The sequence below is a fragment of the Cygnus atratus genome, chromosome 3, assembly GCF_013377495.2.
Source record: "Cygnus atratus isolate AKBS03 ecotype Queensland, Australia chromosome 3, CAtr_DNAZoo_HiC_assembly, whole genome shotgun sequence".
Lineage (NCBI taxonomy): Eukaryota > Metazoa > Chordata > Aves > Anseriformes > Anatidae > Cygnus > Cygnus atratus.
In genome coordinates, this window is record NC_066364.1 from 83,176,306 (window position 1) to 83,193,607 (window position 17,302).

At 35.9% G+C, this 17,302-nt stretch overlaps 1 protein-coding gene across 4 annotated transcripts in view; it reads right to left on the minus strand.

Moving 5' to 3' along the window:
• Positions 1-17,302, minus strand: part of AKT3 (AKT serine/threonine kinase 3) — a 152,211-nt gene that overhangs the window by 53,111 nt on the left and 81,798 nt on the right. For all 4 annotated transcript variants that reach the window (XM_035563924.1, XM_035563941.2, XM_035563933.2 and 1 more), the window contains 2 exons: positions 7,364-7,475; positions 5,727-5,871 (listed from right to left, as the gene is read on the minus strand). In XM_035563924.1, the coding sequence (XP_035419817.1) occupies positions 5,727-5,871; positions 7,364-7,475 (257 nt within the window). The remainder of the gene's footprint in view (positions 1-5,726; positions 5,872-7,363; positions 7,476-17,302) is intronic.

Here is a 17,302-nt window from a genome sequence, read left to right on the forward strand (position 1 = left end):
GAAAATTATAGGTAAGTACAAATGCAGGTCTATTATTAATTCATCTATACGTTTATTATTGATACAAGAAGCTCATATTTCATTCATTGTATATCAGTGGTTACAAAATAAAGAATTATGTAACATTTTCCTGTCAAAATGAAACTGCTGTTAACAGTAAACCCTAGGATTTTGGATCATGCACAGACTTTAGAACCAAAACATAAACAATGCTCAAGCTCAAGAAAAGTATGTCATACAGCTACAATTGTATCTCTTTTTAATACTTAGTCAAAACCTACAATAACTACTTCTCTAGAAATATTTTATGATCTTTTTTATTCCAAATACTGATTCAACTAGTAATTAAAAGTGCTTTCTATGGCACTAGCATCCTTTCAACACATTAGCCTTTTGTTTATCAGGGTTCTAAATTTTTCTTCCATTTATTCTGTCTCCAGTCATATTCCTGCAAACTCAAACTTTAAATAATTTTGAGCTTTCTTCTTTGGTTAGTAGAGAAAAGGAAAATACACACAACTTGTTATAATCCTGATAAACAATGCAAAGAGTAGTTAATGTAAAACAGCAAGAATTATTAGAGGACAGACAACAATATTGATACATAGATTTTGGTTTTGAACTGGCATATGTGAACGTTTTTCAGTCACAAGCTCCCAACCTTTAACAAATTGTTCTAAATCAATAACATACTGCCTTAATACCATAACCTATTTAATCTTCGATCCTGTTCATAAAATTATTTTTCTTAGCTCTACAAATAACCTGTTATATAAATGCAGGACATTTTCACAAGGTCATAAAACATTCAGCAAGTGATGGAGAGCTGGTGGAATGCAGGTGCCTTATGCAAGAGGAAAATGCTTTCTATATTAGAAAGCACTACCATCAATCTAAAAAGCTACTTCCCATCACCGACAGGAATATCAAGTGTAAGTAATAATTAGTAGTAGCTTTTTTTCTATATTGAGAAAATGGCACTTGCAATCAATCTGACATTGGTGATTTTCAAAATGGAAGGAACACATAGTTATTTCTAGTCTTGTAGCAAATGTAATCTTGTAGCAAATGTAATCAAAGTATTTATTGTTTGAATTAAAATATCTTTTACAGGAAAGTATTGGAAAATACAGAGATAAGTAAAGGAAATCGCACATATGTTTTTTAAAAAGGCTGGATAGAAGGGAGTTTGAATAACAAATTCATCTAAACCTCTTCAAAACAGACTTTCACGATAAACCTTCATTCTGTATATTACATATCGCCAACTATACTGACAATTTTAAAAATAATATTATTTAGCCTGAACAAATCCCTCTCAGCTACCTCAAAATACAAAGCGACCATTAGGAGAATTAAGTAAGAAACAATGAAAATGTAAATGGGTTTTCACTGTAATCTAGAATTTTTGTTTTGATTGTTTCCTTTCCACCAAACCTATTTCCACTCATATTCATCACTTGGGATTCCAAGACTAAGATACAAAACAAGTTACAACAATTAACAAGGGAAAGTTACAATTTATGGAAAAACAGAAGTCTGATGCACATGTACGTGCATGAGTATGCATAAACATGCATTAAAAAAAAATCTATTATCTTTACTATGTCCCTCTCTGTACAAGCACAACTCGGATCACAATGGAAATCCACTGTTGACTGGCCATAAGACCCCACACACCAAAAAAAAAAAAAATTTTTTTTACTTCTATCAAGTCAAAAGAAATACATTCAAGGTCACACATCCTAGTTTGGGAATTCCTGAAACTTACTCTGTAAAACAGCATTCTCAAATTATTCTTTTTACTGTTGTTAACTGGTACAACACATATGTAAGGTTGTGATCCAAACACTATTACAATGTTTGTACAGTGTACCCTACTACTACTACTACCACTACAGTCGCAACCACTACTTCATCAACTAAAGAGAAGACTTCTCAAATATCACAGTCAGTATTTTGGAAAGTCAGGATATCTACTTTGATAATTCTATGACAACGATCAAGCAAAAACACACAAAGAAACTGCCTTTGTACTAAAGCAGTGAAAAATGACAAAAACCACACACACACACACAAAAAAAAAATGCATTTAACACACAATTTATGTAGAAGATGGGCAGAATCTTCCCTATTTTCATTCATAAAGCTATCAAATTCCCTCACAAAGAAAGGCCAACAGCTCTACTGATAAAGAATACTTAGCGACCGTAAAAGGTCATCACTTCTAACAGTTAAAAATTTATGGGACCATAAACAGCATAAAAGGTAACTTTCTCCCATACTTCTGATCTTCCTTGAGAGGCTGGATTTAGAGAGAGACCATCAGAGCCTGAACAAAGCCAGCTCATCAAAGCAGCCCTTTGCCCACACGCAGAGGGAGGATCTTGGCTCAACTGATCACAGACATGGGCTTGATGCTAAGGGCAGCAAGCCAGTCAAATTGAAAGATTCGTTCGTCCAAAATTTGCTTACATAATGTTCACCAAAGCAGTCATGAATCTAGTTGCAAGCTCAGAGCAAACAAATTTTTAAAATATGTAGATTTGAAAGAGGAAAGTAATAGTTTTGCAAGATTTTAAGCCGTGGCTTAACAGAAGGTTATGGCAGTAGTGCTAGTTCTAAGAATAAAGTCTCCTGATGCTCTTATTCTTTAGAATCTTAGCAGAAGGCTTAGAGATGGTACGCAGTGCAGGGTAACTCAAAAAGTCTGCCAAAGAACACAAGACCTTGGGAGATAAAAACACAGATGCCATAGCTAAGGGTGTACTGAAAACTGGTGGAAAATTTGAAATACTTCCTAAACCTGAGGGATGTTGGTAAGCAAGTTTGGAGGCTTCCATAAGATTGATTGCTGTTTCCTTGATAATTTTCTCACTTCTTTATTCCTGCTGAACTCTGAGGACTGATTTCTTTTTTTCCTCATTACATTACTTTTGGTTTATCTGAAAAATCCATTCTTTACTCACACTGCACACTGAAAAACAAATTTGTATACAAATAAAAACCAGTGAAGCTACAGGAAACTAACCAAAGAACCATAAAATGTTCAGCCTTCTCTAAAGCCTATTTATTCCTGCTATGGATCTGTTCAAAAGAATACAGTTTAATAGAGGTATTGAAATTCCTACCAAGGAACTAATTTTTAAAAAGTCCTGATATGCACAAACAATATACCACTAGGAGTTTTCATCCGACATCAACAGGAAGAAACTCTACTTACAAAGAATAGCCCAGCAATGAATAAAAGCAGCAGTTTGCTAACAATTTCTAGTATTTGAAATTTTAGTGATGCTATTACTGTAGAACTTAAGTGGCATATTGACACCATTATCAAAATTGCAAAGTGTAAAAATGTCTCTGTTTCTTCCAGCTAATCTGGCCAGGGATGTTGCTGTCATGTCTGTTCCAATCATGTTCCATATCCTAAAGACTGTTTTCTTTGGAAACCTTTTGCTACTTTTTTAGAGAGAAGAACAGGCCCACTCCTCTCTGTCTTGTTTCTTAATCTGATTATGCTCTTCTACTCATATGTATACCATCTGGTGCACACACAAGCAAAATTCGCTGGGCGTAGATGTAATATCAGGTGACAAAACAAGCTTATAGGACACAATGAGCAAAAAATCCATGAAATTATAAGAAATCCAGTACAAGAAAAGGCAATAAAAATGCATTTAGGAGTTATAACTGAAATGGTTCAGATTATGTTAACAACTACAAATGCTTGAACAGAAGCTTTTCAGAAACAGTTCCACAAAGAAATGTTTTTCATAATTTCTATTAACACGGAGTAACAACTCCCTTTATTATGGTCTCTCAGTACTTTTTATTCCAAAAACTTCTGAGCACCTTTTGCTAAAGTCTCCCAACAGTCAGAAGTCTATGATTTTGAGTTTTAGCAAATGAAATTCCTTGGTGTTATCAGTGTGCTCTTCACTGGCTACGCAGACTCCATTCTGATCCATTATTAGGTACTGAATATCATCATTTTTCATTTCAGGTTTGATTTGTAGAGTTTGCTTTTGGCTTGTTGCCAAATCCTTTAAATATTCTGTAGCACTGCACATGCACTGTCCCAGTGTCTTTCTTCAGCATTTCTTAGAGCATAAGCTGCAAGACAGAAACAAAACTATCTTCCTCCTACTCCTATTCTCACAAACCCTTTTGTTGTACTGGAAAATGCACTGAACTGTGAACAAGGAAAGCATACGTTTCAGATAACTTATATTAGACAGTATTTATTTTGACACCTTGAAAATGCTTGTTTTTATGCAGTGTTTTTGTATTCCACTAAGAGGATACACAAGCTTGGAATAGTGGTCAGATCTTTAATAGAGCAAACCCAAATCCCTTCCACATAATCACACAGCCTCTTAGGAAGACTGACGCATCTTGAACACAGCCTCTGTCTTGCTGTCACTTATCGTATTTCACCCTGGAACACAATCACTAAACCTCTGTGCTGCAAGGCTAAAAGGTCAATGCCAACCTCTCCAACCTGATAATGTATGATGAGAGTATTGTTACACCTGTACATACTTAGCTTTTACATTTTTGTTTAGTAAAGAAAGCCTAGAAAATTACATACAATGAAACTACATAAAAGTACTATGCTTGTATTGCAAACTCAAGTTATCAAAAGTTAGGACATGATAGAACTAAGATTTCCTGTCACATCTTTGTTATATTCATAAGGATATAGTTTAGTTGTCAGCCACTGATTTTTCTATAATTCTTGCTTCATATAGTGCAAAGAATAAAACATTCTCTATGAGTAAAGGCGTATGTTCAATATTCCTTTTCACTGTTCATCATTCAAAGACATTCAGTTACACTAGCTGTAAGACTATTATGCACAGTCTGCAGACTTCCACTTAATTTTCTACAGCTTTCATTTTCTAGCTAGAAAGAATGAAGCCAGTCCTATAGAAACAGGTTATTATTTCTCCTGCGATTTCAGTGCATTTCTTGAGCCATGTCAATCCCATGCAGTAAACGAGAAACATCCATTTGAATCCCTCATTATTCTTCAAGAGCAGTCTGTACTTCCAAAACCACAAGACAAAATGGAAACACAAAATAATAACAAATTTTGTGTAACACTGTCTTTTAAACATACATTTAGTTGTGTGTTTATCCTGTTAACTCTGGAGGTACACCTACAAGTATGTTGCAGCCAGCTATGTGTATATTCCTACTTACAGCAGAAGCTGCAAAGGATAGCAAGAAGTAAAATATTATTTTCTTTTATGTCACTGAAAATAAAAGCAGAGTTATTTTCCCAGACAGCAAAAACAAGGTCATTAAAAGCCAAATCCTGCTAGCTTTTCTCATGCAAATCATCTAATTTGTACTGGGTATTATTTGCATGAGAAAGGGGGCAAATCTACTTGTCTAAAGAAAATATTTTATTTCTGTATTTCTAAAAAAGTAAACAAATGAAGGGAAAGACAAAAATAATATTCAAACAACAAGCAGAATGCTAACATCTGCCTGAATGGTTGAACTTTGTGTCTGAAAATTGTTGTACTAGACAGCATAACAAATAAATAAAACTAGAGCAGTACAGCTTCATTGAATTAAAACAAGTATTTACTTTTATGCTTGTGATATGCTGAAATTTATGTAGAGACACTATTGCTTGTATATTGTTATACCAAGTAGGCCATTCTGCAGAAGTTACTTACATATTAGTCTAATTAGACATTTTTGAAGGTTATTACCTTTCTTTTATGATGGGTTGTTGAAGCGTCCATCTCCTCTTCTCCTATATTGTCTATCTGTGAAGTTGGACTACAGTTCATCCTCTCCTCTTCTTGCCTCTGAAGTCTGTCTGCTACAGCCTGGATTGCTTCTGTCCATTCTTCCCTATCATGAACAGGCCAACAACCATATTAGAAACTTATAAAATTAATCCAAATAAATTGCATATAATGTTTTTCTCATGCAACATTGCTTCATTGTGCAATTTTCATGTTACACAACAGAAGACTCATATAAATTAATTATTTCAATTTTTTTCCAAATTCTGCATAACAGAAAAGGTGAAATTAATCAGCATAAAAAAGAATCACTACACAGTTTATTTCAAGAATTAACAGTATCTAATTTTGCCAATACTTTAATACTGAAAGCTTGAAGACTTGCTACAAAAAAAAAAAAAAAAACTTGAAACTCTTGCTACAGGTATAATACAGATCAGGGCATAGTATGTCATATCCTATCTGATACTGTATGATAATAATCTGCTACTTTCAGAGTGTTTTTGGTGTTCCCCCTCACCGTGAGAAAATAACTAAGTTTTATTAATCTACATTGTGTGTTCAACTCTTTGTCTGTCTCTTCTTAAAACTGAACTTATTGGCCAATTTCACATGCCCCTGAGAATCCGAGGTCCTCAAAGATAATTAAATTTCAACAAGCATCATGAAAACCAGCAGCTGCATGGAAGGCGCAGGCCCAGATGAGGGTTTCCACTGAGGGAAAAGCAGGGGCAGCTGAGCCCCTGGCTACTTGGCATGCTGGCTGGCCAGCACAGACCTAGCAGCAGGCCAATCTGCAGACCACAGCCCCACACCAAGTGCAGTATCTGCTGCTTTTTGCTCAGCCAAGGGATGCAGGAGAAGTCTGGTGGTGTTACGGAATGCAGCAGGAGGTACAGTGCTGCATACACAGAAGGAAGATACGGTGGAGAAACAGTATCATGGTAGAATTGAAAAAGCTCTAAGTGAATATACTAATAAAAGAGGAAACAGTGCAAAAAGCAAAATCATTGTTTACTTATTGATATAAACAGTAAGAATGAAGCCAAATCATAGTATTGGTCTCAACAGGACAATGGGAAGACACAGCGGATCTAACCAGAGATACAGTAAAGAATATTTCAGCAAGGCACATCGTCCTATCTTCCATAGGCTTCTGGTGTCTTAAAGAAGTTAATTCTTAAGAGTGTGTTTGTGTTACTGAAAGAATAAAAGCTAATAAGCAACATAAATTATAAAAAACATACTGCTTTCTGTGCCAAAAAAAGGAGCACACTAGGAGGAGTAAAAGCAAAATCTAAGACAGCAAGGCTGGAAAATACTTCAAAGCAGGCATCTATTGTTCAAAATTTCACACTTCAGAGACATATCATGACATAGTTTTGGCTTATTTGAACATACTCATCCCACCTAGTTGCAGGCAGTTTTTACACTAGCTATGAGCTCGGATCATACTTTACAGAAGCTGACATAAAATCTTCAAATAACTGTTCAGAAGTGCTCAGAATGTCACAATTCCCCATTCTGATTACTGAGCAATCCCAGCTGAGACTTGTACATAACGAACACAGAAAGCAGAACAAAAATAAAACTCTCACCGTTCCTCCGGAGTGTCTACATGGAACGTCCTCTCTATGACAGTGGTCCACTGAAGACATCTGATAATGAATGTGTTTGGCTTTGGTCGCTCTGTTTTCATTAGCTGACATTCTAGAGAAATACATGACATTTCCTCCTTTATACATTACCAGTTAATGGGTGAAGAAGAGCACATACAATTACTTTGATAAAATACTTATAGGTTACGTATACCTATCCAGCACATAGTGGAAATACAGAATGCCAGTATAACCATGGGCTTGAACAAAAGGTAGAAGGCAATGATCATAAGGTGAAGAAATCAGTCAGAGGAATTGATGGAACTTGTTCTGTTCCCCATATAAAGAGAGTGATCTCCATTTGCAAACTAGGTCTGTTCTGAGGGTAAGAAGAGTATTAGATCCCAGATTGCTCCAGTATGCCAAGGTAACAGCAGTAGCCAAAGGCACATTTTTCCATCTGTACCTGGCAGGAGGAATATGATGTTTTTCCTTCAACGGTAATCATGCTGCAATAACTCAGGCTACCATCAACTCAGGATTAGATTTATCATAAAACATCCTATCTGGGAAAATTCAGATGCTGAAACCAGTCTGATTATTAAACAGAATTACCCCCAACACACATCCAGTGGGGCTGCCCCAGGAAGTCATCTAGTTTTTCTTAGTGCCCCTAGGCAGAATCAGGTCCACCTAGGCTATTTCTCCTGCTTCTCCAAACTCTACAGTTCCCCAAAGTAGTAATTTCAAAACCTCTGTAAGCAAATATTTCATCCAGCTATAAGGAAATTAATTATTTTTATAGCTAGAAGACTTTTCCTAGCATTTCATGCAACTGTTCCAATAATTTAAGTATATTTTTTCTTGCCCTAATGAGCAGTTTATTTATTTTAGCAGCTATCCCTTTTAGACATCTGAAGACTATTTTATCTCTTTTCAGTCTTCTCAGGCCTACATCAGTTCAACGAGTCTACCCTCACAGGTTGTGCATTCAGATCCAAGATCTGTCACTCAAATCTAGACATACAGTAGACTATCTACTATTCCTCTGTCACAAAAGCACAACACTATTGATTCAGGCAATGGTTCAATGAGACTGTATGCTAGATTTTATAATACAGCATACTATACTAAAAACGTTACACTTGCGTGATACAAAACACTGACCTACTAGAACTCTTTATTCATGCAAATATATTTAAACTTTTGGGGTTTTTTTTGTTTGTTTGTTTGTTTTGTGAGGACAAGGTTACTCCGTCAAAAGTATGACTTGTTTTTTTGCAGCCACCACAAAACTGACATGAACATCACATCTCACGTTCCGGTAATTCAACAAAAATGCTATCATTTGTTCAAACCTGATCCAGATCAAATGTGTGATCGCAAGTCATTGATCAAGTACACAAATTGATCAACAATGAATATGGCAACAGAATTCCTGTTTACGATCCACTGTAAATTTTGTTTTAGAGCTACCACCTACCAGCTGGCCTGCACCTTTCACCGATGGAGTTGAATTCTTTAAAAACCTTGCATAATATAAAAATCCTGCATAAAACCTTCCACTTACTGTTGGTGAATTACATTTTATTTGTTCAAGTTAACGCTGGCATTTCACAAAAGTCATGTTATATGACATGTACCACTTTGCAAGGCAGGCTATTCTTTCATTGAAGTATATATTATATTGGCTGACTTTTTCCCCACACACAAATTCAGTGTCCTGACACCTCAGCTGTCATCCACAATTTTACAGGAAAGCATTTTAAATATTCTCCAAGGAACCACATCAGACCAAGCAAATTTCTAAACACTCAACATACTTCAGTACCCTCTAGCCTGCTTTTCCTTTCTCTCTTAGTCCTGTTGTTAGTGTTAATTGTACAAGCTGCATACTCATAGCTGACCTTCTGAAGTGCAGCTCCATACTGAAAATACATTAAAGCAATTCTCTTTCATTTTACTAGTTTATAACAAGCTTAATGCCTTTGTCCAAGGCATTAATTTGTATGCCTGAAGACCTACATGTTTTGGGACCCATTATCTGAGAAATGGCCTCTGTCTCTGTTATAAAGCTACAGCAAATGTCATCAGACTTACTTGTACTGGCATACAGTACATTTGTACTTAATCCTTAATACAGGCATGAAAGTATTGATGTTCGGGGGTTCTCTGTGAGGAAGCGCAGATTTAAGAACTGTTGTGCAGGCTAACATGGCATTTTTGAAAAATTGGTCAAGGGCAGAAGTGGACAGGTCTGTCAATAGGATTTTTTTTTTCTGCAGATCAGCAGAATGCCTCAGAAGCTTGATGGACACATGTAGAAGAAACAGAAGAAGAAAAAAGTAAACACTGTACTATGCAGGTGTGTATTCCTTGATGCATAAACCTATGTATTCTCCATACATCTATAATTTATGTAAGGCAGACTGGTCGCTGTTCAAGGAGATGACATTACATTTAGCAAACCTGCATATACTACATAGACTCAAAAGAGAAACAGTAATCCAATCTCACTGCTTTTATACACTCTGCTAGGTCTTGGTTGGGCTGATAGCCATCCTCAGCATTTAGAGGAAAGATCTACAGCAGGATGGATACAGGAAGAGGGAACTTAACACAAAAGCTGGAAGAGAAACATGGAGAACAGAAGCAGATGAAGGGAACTTAGGGAACATGATGAAGTGGTGCTGCTTAGGATATATAGTTAGGCTTGTAGCTGGGTGCAAGTATTATGAGAGCAAAGAAATCCCTTTCTTCAGGCATACAGCTGAAGTCCAAGTTACAATCACAATGATAGTTAACATAGGGGTAACAGGCTGTTTGTTTTGTTAACTTCCTCAGTTGTAGCTTTGAGGAACGCATGGGGCTAATTTTATAACAGACAAGACTGCAAGCATTGCCTGTTCTAAGATCACCTGATCTTACCCCTACCAAAACCATCCTCTCATCTTTAATCCTATCACACTTCAATCACGTAGGCTGAAACTTTCTTTGCTGGGTGTCTGCCTAAAGCTGCACACTGCTGGAAAACACTACTTTTCGGAGATGAGACTTAAAATTTGGCAAACCAAGACCATTGATATCATTCTAGTATTCCCATGAAAACGTGACACATCTGGCCATACTACCTGCAGGAGAGAGAGGAGTGCAAGGGAAATTGAGGGGAGGGTGATTGGTTTAAAAAAAAACTTATTAAAGTATAAAATTCTTACAAATCTATGCATTGAATATAATCCAGAGGCTACAGCTATCTCCTACCTCTACACCTGCTAAATGGAAAGCATTATGTACATAACGACTCTTGCTATCCTCAGACAGTATGATAAAGAAGCAACCTGGTTGAGGCAAAATCCAATATGGAATGATATCATACAGCAAGTGAAAGAAGAGATGTCAGGAACAAAAGAAAAAAAAAAAACAAGGAACAAAGGCAGAAGAATGTAAATGGACAGGAAAAAGACTGGAACCTGTGTGGGAAAGAAAAAACTAGGGGGATAAAATAAGGCTCACTCGAAAGAGCAGCATTAAATTGCAGCTAAAATGGGGAGACTGCAAGAGGGAACTACAAGTGGGAGTTAACCAAGAGACCATAAAGTGATAATACAAATGAGCTAGTTTAGGAGGTAGGAAGGAAGGTAAAAGAAGCTGCCAGGTATAGAAAAGAGAGATGACTATGTTAGTGCAATCTGAAGGCAAAAAGGTACAGAGTCAAACTTGCAGAAAATTCTGTACAATTAAAGCACATCCTCCTCGGTGCTTCGAATCGAGCCAAAGATTTTGAATTTCACCGTTCATTTGCTGATTGCAAATACATACAAAAATGCATACATTAAAATAGCATTAATTTAAGTTTGCCAACTCAAACACTCAAAAATAGGGACAAGTGGAATTAAACTTGCCTATGTCCAAATGCTATATGTAATATGGTCTTTACCTACTTACAAAGTATACTATATATAATGAATATATTATTGATATATACTTGTATGTATACGCATGTAGATCTGTATCTAATATATACATGTATTATTGGTACTACATATTATTTTTCCAGACAGTCCTCAAAGTGATATGCTTTATTAACAAGAACAAAACACTCATTTTAGCTATAGATGCATATACAGAGCTCTATAACTAGCAAAGAGTACTTAACTCTCTCAGGTTTTAATTATAAATGATCAACTTAATCAATTAAATATAATAAAAAATGCTGTGGCAATTGAAAAAGGCACTGAAAACATACAAACAAACAAAAAAACATTTCATTACAATTGAAGGCTATTGAAAAATAAAATCCAGGAAATCTTACTCAAGTGTTGTGGGGTTTTGTTTGTTTGTTTGTTTGTTTGTTTTTAATATATATATTCTATTAAAATTGGCTGAAGATGTAATTTCCTTGTATATGGTTAAAATTGACTATGTTCATGTCCTTACTCACTGACACAAAGAGTTTCAGAAAGAAGTGGAAGAACAATGTATTTCTAAAGGTTGTGTGCTACCCATCCTTCTGAAGTACATAAAAGTAACTGAAGTCTGCTGATATTTAGTCACCCACATGCTTCACATGCTGCTGTATACAAACGTATGGGATAAACAACATTCCTATCATGATTGCAACATGAATAAAAACTTTTGTGGATGTCTTGCACCTACAGCTAGAAAAAAAAATCTATTAAGATTAATAAGTACTCTAATACACAGTTACTGCTAATTACCAAAATATTTTTCTACTAATTACTGGAAAAACTGTAGTAGTTTTAGACAGAGAGAATAGTTTGGAAACTACAAAAGCACAGAAGTATGAGTGAAACTGGCTACTGAAAGCTGGCTCAGAAAGCTCGAGTGATAGTTGGGTCATTACCAAGAGGAGAGAACACTCTACCATAATGTCTTCAAGTTTGCTACTATACATAAACATATGTAATTAAAGGGCTGAATCTCAACTCAAAACAGTTGGAACTCTAAATTATCATTCAAAAAGATGAGTAAGCCAGTAAACAGACAGACTCAACTTTGTGTTCTTGTATGCTAGCCATCTACAACTTGGAATTACACATTTTAATCCTAAAGCGTTCTGTCTTGCTAGGATTAAACATCGGTCATGAAAATTTTCCCCTTTAATATTAGAGGAGATAAAAAACCTTGAGGGAGAACACTTGTTCAAAGCAGCAAAATACAAAATCTGTAACAGAAACTGACAGTTCAGTTCCAGCAAGTCTGTGGTACTTGCTTGACCATTTTCAGATCTATCTAAAAAATGGAAAAATGAAATAGAACCAGTATGAAAAAATGCAATGGATATTTCTCAATTATTGAGCTTTTTTTTTTCCCTTAATAAATTTTAAAAAAAAGTAATGAACATACCAGAGGTTAACTTTCATCTCCATACCCACAAACAATGTGACAATTCTAAAATGTTACACTTTTTCAAATAAATGCTACTATCTAAATTAAATAGTTACACTAGTTAAACTCTCCTGAGCAACTCTAACTACAAACTGTATTTCAAAACGTTCTGTTTACTTTACACCATTCTGAACCACAGATGACAAAGTTTGCTTGAAGCTGTAATTACTCTGCAAAGCTGGGAAGCCAATTAGAGGGCCTGAAACCTGCCAGTTCCAAAAAAAAAAGCACAGATCATCTGTTCAGATTTTATTAAAAAGTTTAAAGTTTGAATTCTATAACTTTAACCATATAATCACCAGTGTTCTTTTCCCAAATGCACTCCCACAGCATAAAAAACAACAAACAAACAAACAAAAGCAGAAACAACACTAATACCATATTATTATTTCATATATGGAAGTTTCCAACTTCAGCAGAATTTGTTGATATGGCTAGACAAGAATGTTAAACATAAAAGCAGCCATAAAAAAACGCACTAAAAAATGAACAGAAGGTTGCATATTTGAGAAAATATTTCTAATGCAGACTGAGTTTTAGCACAAAAGAGAACTTCCTATAATTATCATACGATATAAAAGAAATAGTACTGGACCACTGATGTCATTGCGTAGAATATATGCATTTTTCCATATATAGACTGATAGCTATAAACAGATATCTATATATTTATTTGGATTATAATTGAATCCTTAATTTCTTATTCTTCTCTGGGTCTTTCCTTCAGAAGACATACACCTCACTGTCCCAACATTTGCCTATTCAGTTGCTACTCCAATGCTTTCTTTCTCATGTAGAAACACATTGCTTACAATTACTTTTTCATTATTGCTACTCTCTTTGTGCTCAGAATACTCAGTTTTCTCTAATGACCTTTTTTGTTAGACAAGTAGCTTAACTAATGTACCGTTTTCATAACATTGACACAGATAAACATGTTTTTGCTCATATACGTATGAAAAGCCCTGATTTACGTATGAAAAGCCCTGATTTTATTTATATGTGTGTATATATATATATATATATATGTATACACACAAATATATGTGTATACACACACTTTCCCTTAGCTTGTTCCTCTCCTGATTCTCTCAGCTGTTTATCTACTCCCTAGGGTAACTCTTCTTCTCTGAGGCTTTCCATGAGGCTCTGTCCTTGGTCTCCTCTTTTCTCACTACATTTTGTTTATGTGCTATATTACCCATAAAGATAAGTTTGGTCACACAGAGATATATGTGAACGACATAATATCCTTTCCTTGGTCTCAACAAATGCAGTTTTCCCCTAAAAATGTCATACCCAAACTGATTATAAAAAATAAAAATAAAAAAATCCACAGATGATTTTTCTCCATTGTCCCTTTGATCACATCATTCTTCTCTTCACATTCCTCATTTCCTACACAGCTCTAGCACATCAGACAGTGGTAACTTTTCAACATGGACTATCCCCACAGCTTAATCTCATCCTCTTTATCACTCTTTATTCAGTATCCAAACAACCGTTCCTGCCATCCATCCTCCTCCCACTGTTCCAGTTTCAACACCATTTCTCAAAAGCATTCCTAATTTCTCTCTGTTTGCTGTACTGTTCTCCTTTAAATCCTCCTTAAAATTCTCCTTCACCATGATGTCTTAAAAAGAGGACGGAGGGAGGGAGAACAGAAGAGACAAAAAAAATGTAACCTTGACAATGGATTAGTTGTTGATGTGCTGAGACCACTGCCTGTACTACAGGCTAATACTGTCTCATTGTTTTCTCATACTCCCCCCATCTGTTTGCATCCATCTGCTGTCCCTTGTTTTATATTTGGAATTTTAGTATTTTGGAGCACGGACTGACTTTTTGTTCTGTATGGGTAGAAATCCCACTTCTGTGGTGCTTGGCTCATGACTAGGACTTGTATGTGCTTCAATGCTACAACGACATATATGACTGCATAACAAACACACACACAAAAATCATATATATATATATATATATATATATATATATATGTATTCCCTGAAGATGAGAAAGATCGCCTTTGATGCACTTCATCATACTGGAAAAGTTTATTTCCACCACTCCAAAAAGCACTGAAGTAGCATCCACACCCTTCTATCATGACAACTAGCTTGCTAGTTACCCTTTCATGCAAAGAGAGAGAATGAAAATGAGAGATTTCTGTATCTTATTGTTGAGCTTTACCTGGGGTTTTGCTCGTTATCACAGGAAGTAATAACATTATACATCCCTCTGTCTTTCATACAAACACCTCAATTTCATTTATGCAACTGGGTGTATCACAACAGGATAAAAACTCTCAGACTTGCCAATACACTTCAACTTTGACATGCCATGCTTATACCAGGCCCTATTTAAAGATAATTGGGGACTACATAACAGTAAACTGCTGTCTGAGAAAGCACTGTCCATTAAAATGGAAGGATAAAATCAAGGAACCCATTTTCATTCACTACCCATGCCAACAACTAAATCCAAGCTTCTAAGTCAAATGACAGAATACCAACTATGCCACCTAGAAACCATTCATAAGGTAAATGGAAAGCCTCCCAAAGAAAATTACTGGTCCAGTTTTCCAGAAAGATGAGCAGAGGCCCATCTAACACAGTAATATTGGTTATACACAGTAGATTTGAATTTGAATTTCCATAGACACATTTGCATATGCAGTAAACTACATTGTCTTTTTCTCCCCAAAAATATTTTCAGTGTTGAATGAACATTATTTATTCAATTGTACCATTATTACTTTGGAATTAAATTTGTACTGTAATTATAAGTAACTAGTTACATGTGTATCTGTGGGCTCATGTCATCCAATGTTGCGACAACTAAAAACACCTGGGACTTCAAAATTAAATCTCATTGAAAAGTTAACTGTGGAGTTGCTGGTACAGAAAGTCATGTCTAATGGCAAAGTATTTTCATGCATAAATTGATCTCACCTAAAGCATGTTTTTTGTTTTTTTTTTTTCTGTTCATTTCCTAGCACCATTCCCCTAAAACATTTCAATCCTCATGTTTTGAAGATTTTTTAATCCCCAAAATAATAAACCTTGTCTCTGGCCCATTGAAAAGGTTAAGACTAGTAAAAAATAGTACAGATTCTCCATTTAGAGTAGCCAGTGTTCATCAATAATAATTTCCTCAGAAGAAAAAAAATAAGAAAAACATGTTATAAAAGGATACCTTCTCACAATAACTAGAATTTATTTCATCTTCACTATTTCTTTTCAAAGGCAAGAAGGGTAGCTGTACCACAGAGTGCTTAGAAAGCAAAATCTTTCAAGATACCATAGAAATTCCAGGTGACATCACTTTTGGCCAAAGCTCAAAGGCTACTTCAATGGGATACATCTCCTTCCAATTATTCTCCACATGAAGATCAAAATGAAGGCAAAGGGCCAATTCTTAGAGATACCTCATCCCAAATGTACTATGTGATTACTTACATATTCATTGCATGTGTGAGAAGTGGTTTTGGTTTTATTTATTTATTTATTTATATCAGTAAGGCCACAAAAGCTCCTTAAGTAGGATTGGAAACAACCACCTCTTCTTCCCCACTCTGCTCTCCCTAATAATGATGACCATCAAAGACCAAGGTGGTTTACACAAAGCAGAATTGATTCTGCTTCAGCAGGACTGGACTACTTAAAAACAGTATTGTGCGACCATGCTGTTCTTTTCGGGGACTACTGAGGGTATAAATCCTGTCATGCTGCACAGCTGGAGTACTAGTTTTGTTCAAAAAATAATGGAGTTTTAAAAGACAGGGCATTTTTTTAGGCCCTTGCCTATACAGAGAAGCTACAGCAATCAAATCAAAATTATTTTTAAACTGATTCTGACTGCATAAATGCCTAAGCAAAAGCAATTTAAATTAACATATTTTATTTTGCAGTTGAGGTGGGCTAGGAATGCACACCCACTCAGTTACCATGACTCAGTCAATCAGCAGTGTCTCTTCAAACTACAATAACTTCATTACTTGCAACTGCTTGTCTATACCTGAAATGAGCTAAGCTGATTTTGAACTAGTCAGTTCAGGTAAGCTTATACTTCTGAGGTTACCTCCCAAAAAACAGCATCAATCAGCATTAAGTTTCCACACTGAATTTCCCACCTCATTTATCTTCCAGTGTATGGCTAAATACCATGGCACAACTCTTAGTGAGTCTAAGTGTTAGGGGATGAGCATTAAGAACTGAAAGCATACCTCAAAAGCACAGCTCTCTCTGAACTCAGGTGTTATAAAAAAAAAAAAAAAGAGGCTCTGTTTGGTGCAAAATAAACTGGCTTCACAGAGTGATTCCTACACACCACACGGTGTTACAAGACTTTGTTCTCCCCACCACAACCCCATGGCAGCTCAGTGGATGTGTCGCAGGGTGCTCCTGCTGACATTTGCCCGTGCCCAAGGAGGGCTGGGGAGCAGCTGCCATGGGGAGGCCAAGCCCCTGATCGGGAGCCTCAGGGCACAGCCAGTGACGGGCCAGTCCCATACCTACCCGCAGGGCTCAG